Source organism: Salmo salar, chromosome 01 (genome assembly GCF_965601325.2).
Source record: "Salmo salar chromosome 01, fSalSal1, whole genome shotgun sequence".
NCBI classification, from domain to species: Eukaryota; Metazoa; Chordata; class Actinopteri; order Salmoniformes; family Salmonidae; genus Salmo; species Salmo salar.
Window position 1 is genome coordinate 24354498 of NC_138291.1, and position 25042 is coordinate 24379539.

The following is a 25042-nucleotide window of genomic DNA, read 5'->3' on the forward strand; positions in this document are numbered from 1 at the left end:
TTTATATATAAAAACAGCATTTTACATCGGTGCGTAACGTTGACTAACTATTTTCCCTCAAATGCATCCGATGAAACAGAGCTACAATTTACTAAATTACTATTCGAAAACATTTTTAAAATGTAATATTGTCATTCTAAGATTTATCGATGAATATCTCTTGAAAGCACCTGTAATGCCAGATTTAAAATTAACTTTACTGGGTAATCATACTTTGCGATGAAAGGGGATGCGATACTCTGAAAAATAGGCTAACGTTACAGGTCAGCGCCATCTTGGAACAATCGCATATCACATATAGTCTTGTATACTATTGTCAATAATCCCTTACCTTTGGTTGTCTTCAACAGAAAGCACTTCCAGGAATCCCAGGTCCACAACAAATGTATTTTCGTTCGAAAAAATTACTCCTTTATGTTCCAAGAGCTTGTTCTTGTTAGCGCGTCTGAAGGCTGATCAAAATGCTCCGTCGGCCGCGGGACAGCCATTTCGTGAAAATGCATTTTTTTCCCATTTAGGTTCGTTCAAACATGTCAAACGTTGTATAACATAAATCTTCAGGGCGCTTTTCAACAAGAGAGCCAATAAGATTCGAGGGGGACGATTGCATTGTGTTTCAAAACGTTTCGAAAGGGGAGGGTAACCAGGGGCGCCGGCATCATAATGGTGATGGCCCTCTCCGTGTGACCACGTTCCACAGCGTCTCATTCATTCAGTTTTAACAATAGGAGACTCAAACCACTTTGTAAAGACTGGGGACATCTAGTGGAAGCAATAGGAAGTGCTCAATGAACCATAGCTCACGGTGTGATTAATAGGCAACGTGATGAAGTTGAGTTCGCAATTCAGAATTCCACTTCCTGTTTCGATCTGTCTCGGGGTTTTGACTGCCATATGAGTTCTCTTATACTCACAGACACCATTCAAACAGTTTTAGAAACTTTAGGGTGTTTTCTATCCACAAGTATTAATTATATGCATATCCTAGCTTCTGAGTTTGAGTAGTAGGCCGTTTAAAATGGGCACAATTTTTTTTCAAAATGCGCTGTGGCGCCCCCTATCCGAGGCGACCGTCAAGAGGTTAATCGGCCATTCCGATTAATCGGTCAACCTCTACTCTGGATTGACTTGTACGACAGCATGTTTCAGTTCCCGCCAATATCCAGCAACTTTGCACAGCCGTTGAAGAGGAGTGGGACAACATCCCACTGGCCACAGGAAAATGGTGGTCACACCAGATATTGACTGGTTTTCTGATCCACGCCCCTATCTGTGACCAACAGATGCATATCTGTATTCCCAGTCATGTGAGTAGGGCCTTGTGAATTTATTTCAATTGACTAATTTCCTTATATGAACTGTAACTCAGTAAAATCTTTGAAGTTGTTGCGTGTTTTATTTCTGTTCAGTGTAAATAAATTAATAAATATATAAATGGATAATACATAAATAAGAAAATACAGATATGTATAGAATGTATTAATTTTAGTGATTTTTTTGTATTTCTTTGCTCATTTAATTGTGTGGATTTATTTAATTCTAATTACGGCAGGTCTGGTCCTCCATAGAAGTGCACTGTCCACTTTTCTTAATTGCTTGGACAGACTTGGCGAATGTTCCAGCTGTAAAGTAAACGCTGGACATCTACTGTAGAGTACGTTGGTCCATGTTTTATGTGTGAAAGTGTATAATATTGCTCTAAGCCTCTGACGTAATGTAAACATCTCTCAACTCTCCCCTCAGTAGCTGAGTTGAAGGCAGCAGCAACAGGGTGTACTACTGTGTACCAGGCAGAAGAAGTCAGTCACAGTGGCACACCTTACTCTCCAGTCTCCACTGGCCTCCTCAACCTTTCCATACTGTCCCCCAGCCTGTCTCACAAAGCCTCCTTTCAGTCCACCGCCTCCACAGCAGCCACTTCTCTGTCTTCTCTGTGAGGAGCTGGAGTTGGTGCCAGGCGCTGCTCTGCACAGAGGCTAGTAGGCTAGCAGGCACAACACAAGACAGGGTTGAGTGGGTTTAAATGCATAATGCGACATACAGGAGTTCTTACTCACTACTGTGCCAAGCATACTGTATGTGAAGTAAATCATGCATCTCCTGTGGTTTATATCACTCTTTTACCTGTGAAAACAAGTGAAGCGAATCTCTCCTCTCACCACGAGTGAATCTCTCCTGCTCCCCAGAGCTCTCTCCAGGTCTGAGTCTGCAGGTTCCTCAATGAGCAGTAAGTGCCCTGATTGGAATCAGATGACTCTTCACTAGGAGGTGAGGGGCGATGGATAGGTCAGATGAGCACTTAAATCAGACTCTGCTCCGTCCGACAGCAGTACACTGAAGTTCAGCATAGTGATTCGTGGACATGGAGGTATATCTCTAGAATTGTTGTAACGGACCATGAGATCAATACACATCTCAGTCCTGTTTGTTTTTAGGCTGTGTAGTTCCAGACTGAGTTCTGTCCCCAAACGGCACAGTCCAGTCTCTCACTCTCTGATGTGAAGGCTGTTCTCCCTGGATCACCTCTTGTTTGTGTTTGAAAGTGTCCACATGTTGGCAAACACATGTGCACACACTCACAAAGATAGTCACTGTCAGACCTGGTGGGAAGGTTGTGTGTGTCCGTCCCAGATTCCCCACTGTGTTTACTGCACTCACAGATCAATGGGGCTCACACATACACAGGGTGGCTAGTTGTGTGTTAACTCCCTGGTTAAACAGCCACACTGCTGACTGGGCCACTGCCATCTTCAATATGCACATCCCAGGGCAAGCAATGAAATTGACTCCCCACCAGCCGACAATTGAAGTTCTGTGTGTGGCTATATGACCGAGAGAGAGTTTGCATGCATATGAGTGCAAGTATTCGAGGACCGTTGAAAATGAATCCCTACTCTTTTTGTATGTGGTGGGAGTACAGTAGGTCATATGCAGGTGGGCAGAGCGGAGCGTTGGGCCTGCTCTAGTCTAAACAATGCCTCTTTGACAGGCCTGCATTCTGCTGGGGATCAGAGTGCTTAGTTACTTCATGGACCAGGAGCTATTTGCAGGCTCAATCATTTAGTCAGGCTTCAGCCAGGCAGGCAGCATTCAGCTCTGCTCAACACAAACCCATGTAGGGAGCGCTTAACTGTCGGAGACTTGTTCAGGCTCTACAAAGGCAAAACGGTTGATACAGCAGGCTTGACTTTCTGGAGCTGCGGGGCTTGTTAATTGACCTGAAAGTCTTATTTGTGTTTGTATGTAACCTGGAGCAGCACAGTAGAGCAGCAGAGTAGAGCAGCAGACCCCTTCCCTCCCACAGGCTCAGGCACAAGTCATTCAGCCTGCCAGTGGAAGGAAGAAGGCCCAGGGTTGGGGAGCAGTGGTGTAGTGGAGGGTAACACAGTTTTTCCCACCTTTTTTAATTTGCCCAACAGTTTACTCACCTTTTGCAGAAAATGCATTAAGTATAGGAAGCATTACTTTTTTCAGTGCGACCGGCAATGAGTTTACCCACCTATTATTTTGTTTTACCACTACATTTTTTTATATATATATTTTATTTATCTAGGCAAGTCATTTAAGAACAAATTCTTATTTACAATGACGGCCTACCCCGGCCAAACATCACAGTTTGGGAGTAACATTTGAATCTGATTACAAAAAAAACGGTTACCAGCAACAGTATTGTAATCGGATAGCTTTGAACAACTAGATTACTTCTTGGATTACTTTTAAATTCAGAAAGGATGTTTGTGAAACAATTACATTGACACTTCTGTTTTCTCAATGACATTCAATTCAGAATTGAAAAGTTTAAGTTTGTTCCACCTCAGCGAGTCTGAACGTAAGTCAGAGACCACTATGATGACACAGCAAATGCGTTTGATGGATCCTTTTTTTCTTCTAATGCCTCTTAAGGGGAAAGTAATCATAAAGTAACTGAACGTAATCAGATGACATTACTGAGCTTGTGTAATCCAAAAGTTACATTACTGATGACAATTGCACAGGTAACTAGTAATTGTAATGGATTACATTTACAAAGTAACCTACCCAACCCTGGGAAGGCCTCTGATGGCAGGTTGTTGTGTAACTGACTGACTTAGTAACTGATTTCTTAATAGTTTTTGTTTCTCATGTCCGTGTGGCTTTAGTGACTTGATTTGGGTTGCCGTTGTGATGATACTAGAGGGAGTACTTGAGAGACAGTAAGTGCCTTGTCTCTGCCCATGTGTAAGGTGAGTGGGTTAGCCCATGTCAGCTAGCACTTTGCTCCACTCACTGAAGACCTGGCAACCTGATCTGCCCTGTCACCACATAGCCTACATGGTGTTGTGTAAAATAGGTGGATCTCTGAGAAGGGCGGGTTTGTTTGTCTTTCCTTTTGTTGATGCTATTAAGGGGCCATCAGCATTCCCTTGTCAACTAGTGAATAGCCTGTCTTGAGATTCTTAACGCCATGGCTAGAAACCATAAACCATAAACAACCTAGGCTGTCACATCGTGGAAATGCACAGCCATGATTTGTGTTTTCATAGGCATTCAATGATAGACTATCTCCTTTAGTCGCTCTGAGCCTCACTATCGCTGTCTGCTCGGGCTGCATTCTCTGAGAGTTGCTGCCTGTTTCCACGGTGATTAAAGACTGTTGCATGTCCCACATATCTGAATAACGTGTAATGGCCTGTCAGACTGGCTGTGTGATGTCTCCTTCTGGTTGAGTGTGTGTGCGCCTCTTTTTTTCGTCTTGCTCCGTTTTTGACTGTCTCATTTGTTCTCTCTTCTTGTCTGTCTTTCCTTGACTCTCTTTCACCCTCCCACTCCCCCTCTTGTCTTTAGTTCCAGGGCAGAGGGTATCCTATACTTAGATGAGAGGGCTGGATTCCTGTCCTCATTATCTGCAGTAACTGCGGTTGTTGATGGTGGAGACATCAGTGATCTGATGTGACCCTCTGTCTCCCCACCTCTTAATCTCCAGCCTCATTTCCTCTTGGCACAGCACCCTGCAGTATCTGCTTACCCTCTGCCTCCTCTGTCTCTCCTCTCCATGGTGTCAGGCCTGCAGTCCCTTTGATTAAAATCCCCCTGATCAGAAATGTTGGCATCACCACTGCTCGTTGCACCATGAGAGCTTGATAGTCTGTCCCATATTTTTTTCTTTTTTCATGAGTTAATATAATTGAGGCTTTATGTTCTTAACTGTGTTTTACCAGATACAATGCTATTTTACAGACATTCAGCACACTTATATGGAAGGATATTCAACAAGCACGGCATTTACACAAATTACTGATTGGCTGAGAGAAATTGATAAAAGCATTGTGGGAGCGGTTTTCTTAGACTTCAGTGCGACTTTTGACATTATCAATCATAGTCTGCTGCTGGAAAAACATGTGTTACGGCTTTACACCCCCTGCTATATTGTGGTTAAAGAGTGTATTCTGTTAGACAGGTAAGAGGGTGTTCTTTAATGGAAGCCTCTCCAGCATAGTCCAGGTAGAATCAGGAATTCCCCAGGGCAGCTGTCTTAGGCCCCTGACCTTTTTCAATCTTTACTAACAACATGCCACTGGCTTTGAGTAAAGCCAGTGTGTCTATGTATGCGGATGACTCAACACTACACACGTTAGCTACTACAGTGTCTGAAATGACTGAAACACTTAACAAAGAGAGCTGCAGTTAGTTTCGGAATGGGTGGCAAGGAATAAGTTAGTTCTAAAAATTTCAAAAACTAAAAGCATTGTATTTGGGACATCATTCACCTAAACCTCAACTAAATCTTGTAATGAATAATTAGGAAATTTAGCAAGTTGAGGTGACTAAACTGTTTGGAGTAACGCTGGATTGTAAACAGTCATGGTGAAAACATGTTGATACAACAGTAGCTAAGATGGGGAGAAGTCTGTCCATAATAAAGCGCTGCTCTGCCTTTCTAACAACATAAAGGCAGGTCCTACTGTTCAGTCGTGTGGTCAGGTGCCACAAAGAGGGACGGCAAATTACAATTGGCTCAGAACAGGGCAGCACGGCTGGCCCTTATATACACGGAGAGCTAATATTAATGAGCTGCATGTCAATCTCTCCTGGCTCAAAGTGGAGGAGAGTTTGACAGACTATGGGAGGCGCACAGTATTACATAGAACCAGGGCTACATGGAACTCTATTCTACATCAGGTAACTGATGCAAGCAGTAGAATCAGATTTAAACAATAGATAAAAATACACCTCATTGAACAGCGGGGACTGTGAAGAGACACACAGGCACATACACATGATAAGACACGCACCTACACATGGATGTTATGTTGTATTGTAAATATGTGATAGTGGAGTAGTGGCCTGAGGGAAAACACTAAATATATTTGGCAAAGTGTTATGAAATGTAATGTTATGTAATATTTTAAATTGTGTATATATTTGCCTTAATGTTTCTAAACCCAGGAAGAGTAGCTGTTGCCTTAGCAACCGCTAAAGGGGATCCTTAATAAATACAAATACAAACTGTAAGACCGGCTAATCAATGTCCAATATACAGTGCATTCAGAAAGTATTCAGTCCACTGGCTGTCATTACCCTTTAAGAAGAGGGAGGATGATTTTTTTTCATCAGCATGGCCTTATTTCTATTACAGCATATTGGATGACTCATTTATATTCCATTCACCCAGTTCAATATACCAGTGATAAGTTTAGGCTACTCCATGATACAACATTTTCCCTATACCCATCATGAGGTTGCTACAACCTAGCCTATGAATGTAAGTTTACAACGTAGGTACACATAGGTCGAGAGCCAGACAGTGACATTCAATACCGCCTTGCGAATGCAGATGCAGGCACACTCTTGCCTGCATCTGGGTGTTATCATTAGTCCAACAGTTGCAAACAAGAGTTTCTATTGGACAAATTCAGGTATGTTTGTTCCGTTGCTTCCGTTTAAGGACCATTTTTTTCAACAGAATCGGCAGAATAAATACACCCCTGATCACGCGTAAACAGAGTTCACTCTCATAACAGCCGCGTTGTATTCCTTCTCTTCCCTTCGCTTGTGGACTTCAATGCACAACACATCAGCTGTATGTGACCAGGCGAAAAAACCTTTCCAAGCCAAACCTCAACAAACAGCCTACATCGTTGTCACCATATTAACTAAAGTAACGTCATAGTCAGCTTAGCTAATAAAACTAACGCGTTAGTAAACCTGTTACAATCATGCAGTAACCTTAGTGTACAGTCAGTAAGCAGTTACACCGGCGGGCCACGGTGGCAATAAATGAGTAATACCAAAAACTTACTTGACTTGAAAGAGTTCCAGTGTTGTGTTGGAAAGTCATAGCCAGCTAGCTAACATAGCATCCCTCTGTTTTGAGCATGGCGTTTCAGTAGGCTACACTAGCTAGCTGTGTTTGCTAGCTAAGTAAATGAAACTGAAAGTGAAAAAATAACCTCTCTCTCTTGCTTGTCCTTCATTTTGGAAGAAATGTATTTGTTATAAACTGTTCAACTATTGTCTTTCTGAGTCAACTACTCACCACATGTAAAGCACTGCAGTGCTAGCTAGCTGTAGCTAATGCTTTGAGTACTAGATTCATTCTCTGATCCTTTTGATTGGGTGGACAACATGTCAGTTAATGCTGCAAGAGCTCTGATAGGATGGAGGACATCCTCCGGAAGTTGTCATAATTACTGTGTAAGCTTATGGAAGGGGGTGAGAAGCATGAGCATCCTAGGCTTTGTATTGACATCAATGTAACCATAAGAGGACGGAAACTAGCTGTCCTCCGGCTACACCATGGTGCTACCCTAAAGAGTGCTGTTGAGGCAACTGTAGACCTTCTTTGCAAAATAGTGTTTTAATTAGTTATTTGGTGACGTGATTATATTTAGTATAGTTTTATCTAAAAATTCACTGAGGAGGAATGTCCTCCCCATCCTCCTCTGAGGAGCCTCCCCTGATTCAGACCCCATGACTTCCACATTTTGTTACGTTACAGCCTTATTCTAAAACGGATTGATGAGGATTTTTTTTTTTTAAATCTACACACAATACCCCATAAAGAGAAAGCAAAAACAGGTTTTTATAATTGTTTACAAATGTATATATTTATTACTGAAATATCAGATTTTGATTAGTATTCAGACCCTTTACGCAGGGGGCTGCCTTAATCGACATCCACATCATCGGCTGCACAGAAACAGTGCCTTGCTCAGGGGCAGAACGATACATTTTTAACTTGTCAGCTCGGGGATTCGATTCAGCAATCTTTTGGTTACAGGCCCAACGCTACTGCCCGCCAGGGTACCTGCCGCCCTTTGGGACCTTTTTAAAGCTGCAGAAATGTTAATGCTCCAGATCTGTGCCTCAACACCATCCCGTCTCAAAGCTCTTCATTTGACCTCCTGGCTTGGTTTTTGCTATGACTTGCACTGTCTACTGTGGGACCTTATATCGACAGGTGTGTGCCTTTCCAAATCATGTCCAATCAATTGAATTTACCACAGGTGGACTCCACTGAAGTTGTAGACACATCTCAATGGAAACAGGATGCACCTGAGCTCAATTTTGAGTCTCATAGCAAAGGGTCTGAATATGTATGTATATTTTTGTATATACATTTGCAAAAAAAAATGTTTTTTACTTTGTCATTATGGGGTGTTGTGTTTAAATGTAGGATTTATTTAATTTATTCAATTTTAGAATAACATAACAATGTGGAAAAAGTCAAGGGGTCTGAATACTTCCCAAATGCACTGTAAGAGTAAGGTTATGGTCCTCTCAACTCCTCTAACTCATTGGTCTGTTCAACAACAGAGGGAACGGCTGCCGTGTGTTTGTATGAACCCAGAGGCTCCATGCTGTTACTGATGTTCAGAAGCACTGCGTTTGAGGTCTCTGGGTAGCAGCTGACATTAGTAGCGATGTGTGGACATCTGAATGACCTGACTAAATTGATCTGGTAGGGAGATTGGCACACCGTGTCAGTGCAGCTGCAGATGATTCTGATCTCATGTTTTTTTACACTGGGTCTCTGTCCTGTCCTCTGGTACGACTAATAAAACATAAATTGGTCCCACATCAAAGGTCTGTTACAGCTACAGCAGCTCAGAGGGTGACTAAAGGCACTGATGCCGCTTCCCACCAGTGTTAATTTGGCAGCTACAGTTAATAAAAATATAAATGCAACATGCAACAATTTTTAAATATGCAGAAATTCCTTGTTTGTGCCAACCCACAGTTTCACCAGCTGTCCGGGTGCCTGGTTTGACGATCCCACATGTAAAGAAAATGGATGTGGAGGTCCTGGACTGGTGTGGTTATACGTGGTCTGCGGTTGTGAGGCTCGGTTGGAAGTACTGCCACATTTTCTAAAACGACATTGGAAGCGGCTTATCGTAGAGAAATGAACATTCAATTCTCTGGCAACAGCTATGGTGGACATTCCTGCAGTCAGCATGCCAATTGCACATTCCCTGAACTTGAGACATCTGTGGCATTGTGTGATTTGAAAAATGCACATTTTAGAGTGGCCTTTTATTGTCCCCAGCACAAGGCACCTGTGTAATGATCATGCTGTTTAATCGGCTTCTTGATATGCCACACCTGTCAGGTGGATAGATTATCTTGGAAATGCTCACTAACAGGGATGTAAACAAATTTGTGCACAGATTTGAGAGAAATAAGCTTTTTGTGTGTATGGAACATTTCTGGGATCTTTTATTTCAGCTCATGAAACATGGGACCAACACTTACATTGTATTTTTTGGTTCAGTATATTTTACGTTTCGTTTTTAGTCTTAAAGTACCTTTCAATCTTAGTCACATTTTAGTCATTTCATCCTTCGTTGGTTTTAGTTATTATCAGTGTCACATCCTGACCAGTAAAGGGGTTATTTGTTATTACAGTTTGGTCAGGACGTGGCAGGAGGTGTTTGTTTTGTGGTTCGGGGTTTGTTGGTTTATGTGTTTTGTAGAGGGGTGTTTGTTTAGATTAGTCCGGGGTTTTTGGTTAGGTTCTATGCTGTGTATTTCTATGTCTGATCTAGGGTGTTTAGTTCTATGTTTAGTTAATTGGGATTGGGCCTTCAATTGGAGGCAGCTGTTTCTCGTTGCCTCTGATTGAAGGTCCTATATATAGGGGTGTGTTTGTTATGGGTATTGTGGGAGGTTGTTTTTGCATAGCTGTGTGTTGCCTGCAAGACTGTTTGTCGTCCGTTCGTTTTTTCTTGTTTTGTTTAGTAAGTGTTCTAATAAAGTTAAAATCAGCACTGAACCCGCTGCGCCTTGGTCCACTTCCTACGACGGCCGTTACAATCAGTCGCCTAAAAAACGTATAGTTTTAGTCACAGCCATTTTAGTCACATAATAGTTAATGCATTTTTTCTATTAAATAATGAATATTTAGGTTACTTCCTCCTCACCATCATGTGCACATTCAGATAGCCTTGTCCAGTATAGGCCTACTATCCCCTCGTATACATTAGCTGGCAACATTGATATTGAGGCAGATTGTAACAAATGCCAGCCATAATTAACCATATAGGCTATAAAGCCATGGCTACTGTTTAAACATTTTACAGCTCTAATTTTCTCCATATCATAACTGTCAAGGGGTTAAATAACAGTGGTTTCCTTGAAAAGGGGAGAATTTGAGCTTTACAAAAATGCCAGAACTATTACTGTACTCCTGATATTCAGCAAATAGAATTTATTCTTCCCATACGATAAAAAGCAACCTGCAACTCGTATTTGTGGACCATGTTGCCAGAGCAGCAACACAGCTGAATGAATAACAGTGCGCATGGGAAAATAGAGATTCTGACGTGATCAAATAAAAACTAGCCTAGATGAAAGTAAGAGAAAGTTAACATTTTGTTTCTAGTTGAGGTTAGATACAAGTGTCCCGGCTTCACATCAGTTCAAAAGATTGACGAGTGACGGAAGTGACCGCCTGGGAGCTGTGTGGGAGAGCTGGGCAGATCAGATCAATCAACCACAGAACTGAACATTTTCAATTCTGACAAAAAGAGGATTGCAGGGATTGATTGGACAAAACCAATGAAAAGGAGCTTCATGTCAAATGTTCTTGTTTTATAAAAATTTCATAGACTTAAATTAAAAGTAATTTGTAATAGTTTTTGTTATTTTCAAGGGTGTTTCGTTATCGTCATAGTTTTAGTCAGGAAAAGTAGGGTGGTGAGAGTATATATTTTTTGCCATAGTTGTTTTTGACGAAATGAACTCTGCTTCCCACTGGTACTGAGGGACCTCAGATGGGCAGAATGTCCATGCACTGTCACTGTCAATCAATTACTGGCTAACACTCTTGCCTACCGGTAGTCTAGGAGACAGTTTGTAGCCGCTGGCACATCTGTTTGATATTCAGAGCCGTTCACTGGTTTTATCTCACTGCTGCCATCTTCCCACGATCCAGCTACCAGACAAGGCACAGTCCCCTGAAACTATTCTGGGTTCAGATGAGGTAGAACACTGACGGATGGAGAGAAAGAAGGGAGGAGGAAGGTAGTAGGGTGTATTTGTTCCTCCCTCCCTTCTTCGTGACTGATGTGTTAAGACTGGTCTGATCCAGGAGGAGAGAAGCAGAGTACTGGAGGCGGCGTGGTGGTGTATCAGTACGGCAGTGTGTCAGAGAGGGCTTCTCACAGCTTGTTTGATTAGAGGGCTGTGGAGCAGACTGCTCTCTCTGTCTCTCTGCAGGATTCGTCTGACACCTCTCACTGCCACAGCTCTGAGGGAAGCACCATTCTATCTGCTGTGACAGAAGACACTGGAATTGGATCACACTTCTCACAGCTATGACAGACTCTGTGGTGTATAGACCCTACTGTTTGAAGAATGTCTATACATTCAATGGGATTCTGTATTCCTGTAACTGTCTCATTGTTAGTTCATTCATGATGGTGGTGCCTGATAATGGGATTTTTAAAAAGGGCCTTGTCTTTTATTAATAGAGGGGCATATGGTGTATCACCTCAAACAGAAATGTGCCTACATGAATGTATCTGGGCTACTTTAGGGGAATCTTTTATTTATCTTTCCCTACTTTGGCCTTGATTAAATTTCAGTCCACACGTGTGTGTGTGTGTGTGTGTGTGTGTGTGTGTGTGTGTGTGTGTGTGTGTGTGTGTGTGTGTGTGTGTGTGTGTGTGTGTGTGTGTGTGTGTGTGTGTGTGTGTGTGTGTGTGTGTGTGTGTGTGTGTGTGTGTGTGTGTGTTTTGCCTGTTCACTGGGCTTTCCTCCATTCTGCCCATTTCCCCATGCGGAGTGAACATGCTTTGGTCAATTAATTTGTGTGCACTGTGCAGAAGCTGGCTTTGGTGTGAGATGGTCTGTTCTTAATGTCGTCCCATGGCAGCAGAAGTAGACACCTACCCCTCCAGTGCCTCAGTCAGAGTCGCCTCCACACACAGACACACACACACCTCTACCGTTTCATTATCCAGGCTTGGCTTTAAAGATCACGGGCCGAGTCGACCACACTCACGCCCCCTGTTCTGGGAGCAGCTGTGGTCCTCTGTGTCGCTGCCAAATGGCCTGGGCCGTGTGTGCAGCACTCCGTTCAGTTACAGGCAGCGCTGTGGTCCAGCCAGCATAGGCAGCCTTTGAAGTGTGCGCTAATAACCTCTCCTGGGCAGCAAGAGGAGAAGAATGAGAATGTGGCACTCTGTTCCAATATGGAAATGGTTAATTATCCATACGAAGCAGCACTCTTAGAATAGGCTACCCCTCTCTCATAGACATTGAGTTTGGCTTCAAAGGGTGGATGTACTTTAATGTAGCTATTTCAGGAGTAATTGGCATGTGGAGAATTGGCCCTCCCTCCATGACTAAATTGCTTTTGGGCATGAAAATAGCATGAAAATGTTTTCACTTTGTGGTATATAATTTTGCTAGACTATATTATCTCTTGCCCTGCTTATCTCAGCCACTCCTATGGTTTTCTTTAAGAAGTAAGGAGAGAGTGTGAGGGAAGAGAGAGGGGAGGGACGGAAGAAGCGAAAGAGCACAGCCATGTATATGTATGGTTCTGAGAGAGCGAGAGGGGGGAGGGGACAAGGAGAAAAGGAGTACACTGAAGCTCTGTATGTAGAGTGAACTGTCGTCAACCCCAAAGCCTCTAGTAGGGATTGTTCTCAGTGATCCACACAGTACATGTGTGTTGAGATAAAAGAATGGAGGAAATGCCCCTGGAGGGAAAAGTAGTGTCTAATGTATGCAGATGCTTGTAATTTCAGACGGCTTGATGCCCTTTCGGGTACTATAGCTTTTAAGACCTTTGTGGTCCGATCAAGGTACAATGCTATTTTAATGTAAACAAATTGCCAAGACTTTCAGCACGCTTCTAGGGAAGGACATTCAACAAGCACGGCACTTACACACATGACTGATTGGCTGAGAGAAATTGGGGATGAAAAGATTGTGGGAGCTGTTTTGTTAGACTTCAGTGTGGCTTTTGACATAGTCTGCTGCTGGAAAAACATATGTGTTATGGCTTTACACCCCCTGCTGTATTATGGATGAAGAGTTACATGTCTAACGGAATACAGAGGGCATTATTTTAATGAAAGCCTCTCCAGCATAGTCCAGGTAGAATCAGGAATGCCCCGGGGCAGCTGTCTAGTCCTCTTACTTTTTTTTCAATCTTTACTAATGACATGCCACTGGCCTTGAGTAAACCCAGTGTGTCTATGCATGCGGATGACTCAACACTACATACGTTAGCTACTACAGCGAGTGAAATCACTACAACACTTAACAAAGAGAGCTGCAGTTAGTTTCAGAATGGGTGGCAAGGAATAAGTTATACAGTGCATTCGGAAAGTATTCAGAACCCCTGACTTTTTTCAAATTTTGTTATGTTATTCTAAAATTGATTAAATAGTTTTTTCCTCATCACACAATACCCCATAATGACAAAGCAAAAACATATTTTTTTTTGCAATTTTAAAAAGTATTCAGACCCTTTACTCAGTATTTTGTTGAAGCACCTTTTGGCAGTGATTACAGCCTCGTCTTGGATATGATGCTATAAGCTTGGCACACCTGTATTTGGGGAGTTTCTTCCATTCTTCTCAAGCTCTGTCAGGTTGCATGGGGAGTGTTGCTGCACAGCTATTTTCCGGTCTCTCCAGAGATGTGAGATCGGGTTCAATTCTGGGCTCTGGCTGGGCCACTTCATAGACTTGTCCGAAAGCCACTCCTGTGTTGTCTTGGCTGTGTGCTTAGGGTCATTGTCCTGTTGGAAGGTGAACCTTCGCTCCAGTCTGACATCCTGAGCGCTCTGGAGCAGGTTTTCATCAAGGATCACTCTGTACTTTGTTCCATTCATCTTTCTCTCGATCCTAGTCTCCCAGTCCCTGCCACTGAAAAACATCCCCACAGCATGATGCTGCCACCACCATGCTTCACCGGAGTGAAGGTGCCAGGTTTCCTCCAGACGTGATGCTTGGCATTCAGGCCAAAGAGTTAAATGTTGGTTTCATCAAACCAGAATCTTTTTTGTCATGGTCTGTGAGTCCTTTTAGGTGCCTTTGGCAAACTCCAAGTGGGATGTTGTGCATTTTACTGAGGAGTGGCTTCAGTCTGGCCACTCTACCATAAAGGCCTGATTGGTGGAGTGCTGCAGAGCTGGTTGTCCTTCTGGAAGGTTCTCCGATCTCTACAGAGGAGCGCTGTCAGAGTGACCATCGGGTTATTGGTCACCTCCCTGACCAAGGCGCTTCTCCCCTGATTATTCAGTTTGGCCAGGGAGCCAGCTGTAGGAAGAGTCTTGGTGGTTCCAAACTTCTTCCATTTAAGAATGATGGAGGCCACTGTGTTCTTGGGACTGTTAATGCTGCAGAATTTTTTTGGCACCCTTCCCCAGATCTGTGCCTTGACACAATCCTGTCTCGGAGCTCTACGGGCATATCCTTTGACCTCATGGCTTGGTTTTTGTTTTGACATGCACTGTCTACTGTGGAACTTTATATAGACAGGTGTGTGCCTTTCCAAATCATGTCCAATCAATTGAATTTACCACAAGTGGTCTCCAGTCAAGTTGTAGAAACATCTTAAGGATGATCAATGGAAACAGGAGGCACCTGAGCTCAATTTCAAGTCTTATAGCAAAGGGTCTGAATACTTACGTAAATAAGGTATTTGTTTTTTTTTAATTTGCTAAATATTTTAACTTGTTTTTGCTTTGTCATTCTGGGTATTGTGTGTAGATTGAGGAGGAAACAATGTGCATTTAATCCATTTTAGAATAAGGCTGTAACAAAATGTGGAGGAAGGGGTCTGAATACTTTCCGAATGCACTGTAAATACTTCATAAACTAAAAGCATTGTATTTGGGACCCTAAACCTCAACTAAACGTGGTAATAAATCATTTGGAAGTTGAGCAGGTTGAGGTGACTGAACTGCTTGGAGTAACTCTGGATTGTAAACTGTCATGGTCAAAACATATTGATTCAACAGTAGCAAAGCGCTGATCTGCCTTTTTAACAACCCTATCAACAAGGCAGGTCCTACAGGCCCTAGTTTTGTTGCATCTGGGCTACTGTTCAGTCGTGTGGTCAGGTGCCACAAAGAGGGACCTCGGACAATTACAACTGGCAAATGTACACGTAGAGCTAACATTAATAATATGCCTGTCAATGTCTCATGGGTGAAAGTGGAGGAGAGATTGACTTCATCACTACTTGTTCTTGTAAGAAGTGTTGACAAGCTGAATGCACTGAGGTGTCTGTTTTTAAGCTACTAGCACACAGCTTGGACATCCATGCATACGCCACCAGAGGTTTCTTCACAGTCACCAAATCAAGAAAAGACTATCGGAGGTGCACAGTACTACATAGTATAAAATGGAGAAGGATGGATGAATTGAGGAGGTTGGATTGGACAAAGCCTGTGTTTACTGAATGCTGGTCGCCAAGGCTGGGGAGAGAGTTGAAAATTATAGATTCCCTATTTGAAAATGTTTGTTTCTAGTTTCAACTCCTTGTTAGGTTTTAAAGGGCAGTCACGTTGTTGCACTTTTCAAAACAGTGGCCTTCGAGTGTGGCCTTCGATGGGTAGATTTTGGTTCTGAAATGCAAGCAAAGTAGCAAGCTAGACCTCAGGCATTTTACTGTGGTAGAATATGACTGTGGCTCCATAGGGGGAAAGCATAAGAATCTTAACCTTTTGCAGTGAAGAGTAGCCTATAGCTTACATGGAATCCAATCCATGGGTTTACCTTTGACGCTCCGAGCATGATTTTAACCTACAGTAGTAACCTTTGCAGTTGGCTGAATGTCTCTGTAAGACCACGGCTGCTGTGAAGACAGGATCTTCCATCTAGATGACCCTGAGGTCAACATATATCACTGACCACCAGAGACCTCCCAAGAAGTGAGCAGTGGCAAGGGGGCAGGTGGCCATGTCTCATGGTGGTCTAACAGAATTGAGCACCCTGATGCTTGTGAATGCTCCTCTTAAGAGCGACGAGTCAATTAAAGGTTTGAGGTGTTGGAGGGTGTGTGTGGGGGAGCATCCCAGTCCTTGGAGATCCTAGCTGTTGTAATCCTAGCTGTGTGTATGTCATCTCTTCCCTTCCAAATTCCTGTGTCACTATCGTGTGTAAGTTTCTTCCATTTCGATACAGATCTTTTTTATGTTTTCTGATTTCAGGAAGGAAGTGCAGTATGAAGATTAAACATTTTGTTTTTATAACGAAAGCAGTCCAAAACAACCTTTGTCATTCGTCTTTCGTCTCAGAAACATGAATTAGGCTATTTCAGTGTACTGGCCAGTCTTTCAGATCTAAGCCTGTAACACTAATCATTAAGTCAGTGTATTTAAACAGGGTGCTTACGGCACTCTGAATAAGAAGCCTGTTATGTCAATCACAGCTATTTAGAGGATTGTGTGCATGTCTGTGCATGTTTGTTTGTTTGCTCCTCTATTGCAGTGATCCCTGAAAAATTAAAGGAGAACTGCACACTCAAGGAGCTCAGATACAATAATTTAATAACTTAATATATGCAGTGATTCCTCATGGCCTTGGCTGAGACTGAGGTCTCATGGGAGAGGGGGAGTTGGCTATAGGTAATAGTAGTCCTCTGCTTTGCTCAGCTCCAACTGTTGTTCTGTCCTGAGCCTGAGGCATTTAGTCAATCTGGCCTTATACAGAGACCGAGGGAGATGGTCCTTGAGCTGCTCACAGCATATTCTGGAGTTAAAAGGCTAAAGAAATGAAATGGCAGGGCTCCTATTCGTCTCATTATATTACAATATTAGATTCATTGAATGTCATTGTTTCATAGACCAGAGGGGGACCTACAATAACAAGGACACTAATAGAATTTCAAATGAACTTTTTGAAGGAACGGTTATGTAGGGAGAGGAGCCTTTTGATTAAATGTATCTGATTCTTACTGGTTTGATAACGTTTTTAATAGAGCAGACACAAAAGCTCTTGATGTGCCAATCCCTTCTCTGCATGTACCAAAGTTTGTCCTGCTGTATTTGCCCAATGTCTGGATAGATGCCTGGTTTGGCAGATTTTCACATTTTAAGGTGACTGTCCAAAGGCTGAAGCTAGGTTTCCATTGAATTGGCGACAGATTTTCAGAAAATATGCGCAGTTTCCTAAAAGTGGTGATTCCACCAAACTGACTTGTTGCGGATACAGATCAGTGCATGATGACTAGTGCACACAAAATGTACTTTTTCGCTTAAGTTTTCATGTACAGAATAAAACTCTAATGTTCAATAAGTGTTCCCATCGCATTTTCAACTCTACCAATAGTTTTATCACAAAATCTGTTGCGTTAAATAGCAAATGTGCTAAGTATATTTGTATCGTGGCAAGGAAACAAAACACAAAGCAGATTTTACTTATTTATAAAAACAGCCTTAATGTTGAAAATAAACATAATGTTCTCATCCAGAGTCACATTTATTTATTTCCAAGCTATAGTACACAATATTTAACATAGAGTGTGGTCTGCTTCATGTTTTCATATTTGCCATCCCAAAAATATTGTGATTCTGGTATTGTCCCGGCCCTAAAATGTGCCTACTCTAGTCTTGGCATGTGCGCTGTAGCCAACAGCTCACAGATAGTGTGGGTAGGCTAGTCTACATGATAAGATTATTATGGTTAAGAGCGAGAATATTTTTATTCGATTATCATGTCAACAGAATAAGACCCTCTATTTATTGGAAAGGAGCATCAAATTCACCACCCTGTGAAGCTCATTTAAGCAATAATGCATGCGAGTCCATGTGTTTTGACATGGACTCAAGTGTTTTATTGCTTTTATACAACGGGTTGCCAGTTAATCCCCTTTTCTGACAGCCATTCCAGAAAGCACTTCACTGCCCAGTTGGGTTGTCTTGATGTAGCTTTTTCATTTCTCTCTTTTTCTATGTCGGCTATAACGGCGCTACTGATTTCTGCATGTCTAATGTTAATGTTAGGCTCAGGTTGCTGGTCCACTTACATTTACATTTTAGTCATTTAGCAGACGCTCTTATCCAGAGCGACTTACAGTAGTGAATGCATACATTTCATTAAAAAAATTCTCCGTACTGGTCCCCCACTTGCTCTTCTTCTTGTTTCATTTCTTTCATATCCTCCTCCTACTCTTCTTGTTGGCGCCATTCTTCAAATGTTGGTGGATAAAACAACTTTAAAATCGTCCATGACGAGTTACAGGTGCTAAGGCTAGTAGTGGTAGTGCATTGCTAGGTACGGACAGGCTCTAAAAATGGGAATTCCAAACCACCCGTTGCATAACAACATAACTTATTTATTCTGTAGCCTAATAAACTGCATGGTTTCCCTAGTCGTAGTGGGAGGACCGCACACCATATCATTGCGATATGATGGTTATTATATCAATATTTGCGCATAAAGGTGTTTCCATTAACATTTCTCATAATTCATTTTACCGACACAAAAAGATCCCACCATGTCGAACGAACAAATTCTGTTGTCATTTATACAATTGTTATGACTTTACTAGCATAAGAACTGAGGATGGAAACGTGGTTAGTATGATAAACCTTGGTCTGAGACAGTCTGCTTCTCTACCGTCCCGTCCGTCCTTCCCCCCCCCCCCCCCCCCCCCCAATCTAAGGAATGGTCACACACAACCATAGTACAGTTCAATGGCCTTTGGAGGATTTTACACAGAAACTGGTGAAGCAAATTAAATGACCTAAAACTTTAATCATAAACTCTGTTTCTAGATGGAAGAACGTTGGGCCATCAGTCTGACCTGTCACCTGTATGTCCCCTGTACCTGTCTCTTCTCACCTGTGTCCTCTTTCCATAGAGCTGCCAGAGAACTGGACAGACACACGAGAAACCCTGCTGGAGGGCATGCTGTTCCAACTCAAGTACCTGGGCGTCACGCTGGTGGAGCAGCCCAAAGGAGAGGAGCTCTCTGCAGCCGCCGTCAAGAGGATTGTTGCCACGGTCAGCAACACACACAAACACACAAACACACAAACACACACACACACACACACACACACACACACACACACACACACACACACTTGACCTTCTATACTCCCACTCATCCTCTCCCAAGGAGTTCTGCACCTGATCCCCCCCAAAATGCAAACTCCATTCTATATAGATTCCCTGACCTTTAAAGGCCCTTTTGACAATTTTCCCAAACATACAGTGGATTGTGATCTATTCCTTATATTTTAATACCCGTACCACCACAGTATAAAACAGTCCCATTTATTTTCCCATTAAGTTGTTGCCTTCATTTGAATCAGATGCGATTAGTACTGATGCATCTGTGTGTTGCTTTGGCCAGGGTTATTATACAGTAACAGAAAGGCTTATTGTTAAGAAATCTGTCAGCGCCACACTAATTCAATTAGGGAACGCTGATCAGGCCCAGGGCACACAGGACAGAGTCTCATAGGTGACTCACTCTGCTCTATGTCGCCACCCTGACCAGACTAACAAGGTCCTGACAGTTAATACACTAGGTAGTGTTGTTTTGGACCCAATACTTATTGTATTGACTGGTTGAAAGCAGTATTTTAGAGAATGGCTTAGATGCCTTGAGTCTTTCTACTGCTGTCCTTCTCCTTTCCGGGTGTAAACAAACTCTGCCCAAGGCTCTCTGTCCACATTGTTAAGCACCAGAGTGGTGTTTGTGTGTTCTAGAACTCTAACAAGCTGTTTGTCTTGACTCTGTGTGTTAGGGATATCATTAGCAGCTGAGGGGTCTGGATGCATCCCTTCAGACTATAGTATGAAGTTGTCTAATAGATCTGTTTCTCCAGTATAATGATGCGTTGTAGCTAGGAAGCTGTGATCGGCCCCCAGTGTTTTCTGAATCGTGTGTTTTGTTTCTCTGAGGGAAGGGTGTTTTGGCTAGGGCGTGTAGGTTTGATTAATGCCTGCTGGTGTCAAGGCTATGTTTTGGACAAGTTCTGTGTCAGCACTGGAGGAGGTAGCAGAAGTGTAAATGGACAATCGAGATGTGTACTTTTAGCACAGATTTGCACACTGGTAAGTGTCACAAATGTTTATGATTGCATGAGTTGATTTTAAATATTTAATATTGTCTGTCTGTCTTTCTAGGCCAAAGCTAGTGGCAAGAAACTCCAGAAAGTGACATTAAAAGTGTCCCCTCGAGGAATCATCCTCTACGACTATGCCTCTAACCAGCTGATCGAGAACATCTCCATATACAGGTTAGTGCTCATGTCTCCCTCTTTGTTTCTCTCTCTCTCTCTCTCTCTCTCTCTCTCTCTCTCTCTCTCTCTCTCTCTCTCTCTCTCTCTCTCTCTCTCTCTCTCTCTCTCTCTCTCTCTCTCTCTCTCTCTCTCTCTCTCTCTCTGCCTTTCACTGACGGAGAAGAAGATGTACTCATGCTCTGGTTGTGAGCAGCTGAAATGGGAAATTCTATCAGGCCAAGTTCATCATTTTTTTACTTGCAAAAAACAAAGTTTTTTTCCCACCAGAATCTCCCTTTTCTTCCAAGACCCTCTCATCTATCACATTGAGCCTAAAAGTGTTGATTTGCGGTGATCTCCTCTCCCTCAAGAGGCCTCTACAACATCTGTGTGTCTGAGCCCTCACCTGGGGTGTGAATACTGACAAACGGGCACGCACGATAGCACACACCCTCAATTTCACCTTTCGAAAACAGTGTGACTTGTAACTGCTTAGGTCAAACTTCAGTCACTTGTCTAACATTCCACATTTATGAGGAGTGGAGTTTTAACTGGGTCTCAAGGCCAGAACTTGGACCACTCTCTCACAGTAACAGAGGAGGGGTTGGCAGAATCACAACCACGTCGCTCAACTCTCCATCATACTGAAGCACTAACTATCCAGTTGTGACCCAATGTAATGGTGTTGGTTAAATTTAAAGCAAATGGTTATTCACCAGGGTCCTCCTCTCCAGGCATCTGCTAGAGAAGATGAGCGAGCAGGAAATGAAATGGATTTACCTAGACACCCAATTTTACAATGCTCTCACTCGAACATCTGTCGGAAATCTCACAGCGTCACAATGGGCTTTTATAGCAGAATCCTTTTACACGTTGCATTTTTATATCACTGAGTCGTTAGTAAACTAGACATTTTATCTCTGCAGTGATGTTGACAGTTTGAGCAGCAGTGTACTCGTGTGGAAGGGAACAGGGAGGGCAGATGGTCATTCATTATGCCCGTCATCCCACTGCTCTGGGTCCCCATCCGACTGGCCAAACCACCTGTCAATCAGGTCTTGGGGTGATGACGTCACCAATGATGTAATTTCTCTAAACATCTGCAGAACAGAGCATGTTCCAGGGGCCAGCATTAGAGAAAGAGCAGAACTGTAGTTAAGAGTCCAGGTCCAATCCAATAATGCTAAAACACCACAGGCCCAGGTGGGCTAGGCGGACACAGCAGGCATCAGTCTTTATGGCTGACACGAATGGAGCCTAGGTACGCTGTGGATCAACTACAGATAATGTCCTCAAGTTAAAACTCTCCGCCTGGATCTTTTGAGTGGCTCCCCACCCGCACGCTATAGTGTGTGGGCGGAATCTGTGTGGAATGTGTTGGGTTTATTTGATGTGGAAATTTAAGGGTTTAATTCTGATTGATTGTAGTGTGCTTAAAGGCTTAGTGAAGATGTTGTGTGATAGCCTTGCCCGATCCACGGTGACTCTTAGATTTTTAGGTTTTATTCAAACTAGTTTGTCTCTCTGTGATTCCCCCCTCAGGATATCCTACTGCACAGCAGACAAGATGCACGACAAAGTGTTTGCCTACATCGCCCAGAGCCAACAGAACGAAACCCTGGAGTGCCACGCCTACCTCTGCACCAAGAGGAAGGTGGTGAGTCCGTGCGTGTTGTGGGCCCTCTTTCAAATAGTCTCCCTCCAAGGGGGGTTTGTGAATGATTGTGCCACTCCCTGTTTCCTTCCCCTTGTTAATTTAGCTCTGGTCCAAAGGCCACACTTGTAATGAAAAGGAGAAGTTGAACTGCGCAGTAGGGAACAACACCTAGGATAATGTTCCCTCGTCAAGTAGGCCCTAGTTCTGCTCTCATCCGTCACCAATGAATTTTCGTCTCCCCTCTTGAAACACTTAGCCAACATCTTGTTTGTCATACTTATTGTGTTTATCTCTCTCTCTCTCTCTCTTCCCCCCCCCCAGGCCCAGGCAGTGACGTTAACAGTGGCACAGGCCTTCAGAGTGGCGTTTGAGTTCTGGCAGGCCGCCAAAGAAGGTAGGCATGGTCACCCCAGACGACTAGAGAAGTGTGACGGCTGCCTGATATTCTTTGAGCATAACCGTTCTTATCCTCCTCTCTCCCTTTCCTTCCCCCCTACTCTTTCACCGTGTTGCCTCTTCTCTTTCAGTACACACTTCATTCTCTCCTGTTCACATGCAATGCGTGTAGCTATTCTCTGCAACAGCTGCATGAGAGTTTCTCAATCCCACCATAGTTCCTGTACTATGTGGCAACATCAATTCCCCTGTCTTCCCTCAACTTGGCCCTGACCACTCAGAGACATGTGAAATAGTTAGCTCCCCAACAGGAAGGTCCACATTTGATTAAAACAGTGCCTCTGTTGGCACAACCACTCCAGAAAGGAGAACCTGGCTTAGTTCAGTAAACCCACTTTATTAAGGGCAGATTACTCTGGTTAAAGGCTGTTATGTTAAATGTGCAACCAGAGGGAAAAAAACTCTCGACCACCTTTACTCCACACACATAGACGCGTACAAAGCTCTCCCTCGCCCTCCATTTGGCAAATCTGACCATAATTCTACCCTCCTGATTACTGCTTACAATCAAAATTGAAAGCAGGAAGCACCAGTGACTCGGTCAATAAAAAGTGGTCAGATGAAGCAGATGCTAAATAACAGGACTGTTTTGCTAGCACAGACTGGAATATATTCCAGGATTCTTCCGATGGCATTGAGGAGTACACCACATCAGTCACTGGCTTCATCAATAAGTGTATCGAGGACATCGTCCCCACTGTGACTGTACTTACATATCCCAACCAGAAGCCATGGATTACAGGCAGCATCCGCACTGAGCTAAAGGATAGAGCTGTCGCTTTCAAGGAGCGGGACTCTAACCCGGAAGCTTATAAGAAATCCCTATTGCCCCCCGACGATCCATCAAACAGGCAAAGAGTCAATACAGGACTAAGATCGATTCGTACTACACCGGCTCCGATGCTCGTCAGATGTGGCAGGACTTGCAAACTATTAGACTACAGAGGGAAGCACAGCCGAGAGCTGCCCAGTGACACGAGCCTACCAGACGAGCTAAATTACTTCTATGCTCGCTTTGAGGCAAGTAACACTGAAACATGCATGAGAGCATCCACTGTTCCGGACGACGATGGATTACCAGGATGTGTACTCCAAGCATGTGTTGACCAACTGGCAAGAGTCTTCACTGACATTTTCAACCTCTCTCTGTCTGAGTCTGTAATACCAACATGGTTCAAGCAGACCACAGTAGTCCCTGTGCCCAAGAACACTAAGGTAACCTGCCTAAATGACTACCGATCCATAGCACTCATGTCTTCAGCCATGAAATGCTTTGAAAGGCTGGTCATGGCTCACATCAACACCATTATCCCAGAAACCCTAGACCCACTCCGATTTGCATACCGCCCTAACAGATCCACAGATGATGCGATCTCAATCGCACTTCACACTGCCCTTTCACACCTGGACAAAACACCTAATATGAGAATGATATTCATAGACTACAGCTCAGCATTCAACACCATAGTGCCCTCAAAGCTCATCACTAAGCTAAGGACCCTGGGACTAAACACCTCCCTCTGCAACTTGATCCTGGACTTCCTGACGGGCGGCCCCCAGGTGGTAAGGGTAGGTAACAACACATCGGCCACGCTGATCCTCAACACTGGGGCCCCTTGGGTGCATGCTCAGTCCCCTCTTGTACTCCCAGTTCACTCATGACTGCACGGCCAGGCACGACTCCAACACCATCATTAAGTTTGCCAATGACACAACAGTGGTAGGCCTAAACGACAACGACGAGACAGCCTATAGGGAGGAGATCAGAGACCTGACCGTGTTGTGCAATAACAACAACCTCTCCCTCAACGTGATCAAGACAAAGGATATGATTGTGGACTACAGGTAAAGGAGGACCGAGCATACCCCCATTCTCATCGACGGGGCTGTAGTGGAGCAGGTTGAGAGCTCCTTGGCGTCCACATCACCAACAAACTAAAATGGTCCAAGCACACAAACAGTGGTGAAGTGGGCACAACAAAACCTATTGCCCTTCAGGACACTGAAAAGATTTGTCATGGGTCCTCAGATCCTCAAAACGTTCTACAGCTGCACCATCGAGAGCATCCTGACTGGTTGCATCACTGCCTGGTATGGCAACTGCTCTGCCTCCAACCGCAAGGCACTACAGAAGGTAGTGCGTACGGCCCAGTACATCACTGTGGCCAAGCTTCCTTCCATCCAGGACCTCTATACCAGGGGGTGTCAGAGAAAGGCCCTAAAAATTGTCAAAAACTCCAGCCACC

The 25042-nt window shown here is 43.5% G+C and overlaps 1 protein-coding gene across 2 annotated transcripts in view; it reads left to right on the plus strand.

The window, feature by feature from the left end:
• The window catches only part of ldlrap1b (low density lipoprotein receptor adaptor protein 1b), a 73936-nt gene that overhangs the window by 22942 nt on the left and 25952 nt on the right, over nucleotides 1-25042 (plus strand). For both annotated transcript variants that reach the window (XM_014160478.3, XM_014160652.3), the window contains exons 2-5: nucleotides 19312-19454; nucleotides 20589-20701; nucleotides 22226-22340; nucleotides 22662-22734. In XM_014160478.3, coding sequence (XP_014015953.1) covers nucleotides 19312-19454; nucleotides 20589-20701; nucleotides 22226-22340; nucleotides 22662-22734 — 444 coding nt within the window. The remainder of the gene's footprint in view (nucleotides 1-19311; nucleotides 19455-20588; nucleotides 20702-22225; nucleotides 22341-22661; nucleotides 22735-25042) is intronic.